Source organism: Poecilia latipinna, unplaced genomic scaffold (assembly GCF_001443285.1).
Source record: "Poecilia latipinna isolate Pla-1442-1.1 unplaced genomic scaffold, P_latipinna-1.0 Scaffold11081, whole genome shotgun sequence".
Classification (NCBI taxonomy): Eukaryota; Metazoa; Chordata; class Actinopteri; order Cyprinodontiformes; family Poeciliidae; genus Poecilia; species Poecilia latipinna.
In genome coordinates this window covers 1-654 of record NW_015123697.1, presented here as the reverse complement: position 1 = coordinate 654, position 654 = coordinate 1, and the positions used below count along the sequence as shown (strand labels likewise).

The 654-nt window shown below is 46.8% G+C and overlaps 1 protein-coding gene across 1 annotated transcript; it reads right to left on the bottom strand.

The window, feature by feature from the left end:
- Window positions 1-308: 308 nt before the first annotated feature.
- Window positions 309-650, bottom strand: LOC106944476 (microtubule-associated protein 1A-like; the record flags this gene model as incomplete). The annotated part of the gene is made up of 1 exon (XM_015027540.1): window positions 309-650. A coding segment is annotated over one exon (342 nt), but the record flags the coding sequence as incomplete, so codon positions are not given.
- Between the last annotated feature and the right edge of the window lie 4 nt (window positions 651-654).

Here is a 654-nt window from a genome sequence, read left to right as displayed (position 1 = left end):
TCCAAGGAGGTGCTTTTATTCTCCAAGGCAGTCTTTTCCTTTTCAAGGTCGGTGCTTTTCTTCTCCAGAGCGGTCTTTTCCTTCTCCAGGACTGTGTTTTTCTGCTCCAAGGAAGTGCTTTTATTCTCCAACGCAGTGTTTTTCTGCTCAAGGTCGGTGCTTTTCTTCTCAAGAGCGGTCTTTTCCTTCTCCAGGACCGTGTTTTTCTGCTCCAAGGAGGTAATTTTATTCTCCAAGGCTGTGCTTTTCTTTTCCAGAGCAGTCTTTTCCTTTTCCAAGTCGGTGCTTTTCTTCATCAGAGAGGTCTTTTCCTTTTCCAAGACTGTGTTTTTCTGCTCCAAGAAGGTGCTTTTATTCTCCAGAGCGGTCTTTTCCTTCTCCAGGACCGTGTTTTTCTGTTCCAGGTCGGTGCTTTTCTTCACCAGAGCGGTCTTTTCCTTCTCCAGGACCATGTTTTTCTGCTCCAAGGAGGTGGTTTTATTCTCCAAGGCAGTCTTTTCCTTCTCCAGGGCAGAGCTTTTCTTCTCCAGAGCGGTCTTTTCCCTTTCCAGGTCAGTGCTTTTCCTCACCAGATCAGTCTTTTCCTTCTCCAGGACCGTGTTTTTCTGTTCCAGGTCGGTGCTTTTCTTCACCAGAGCGGTCTTTTCCTTCTCC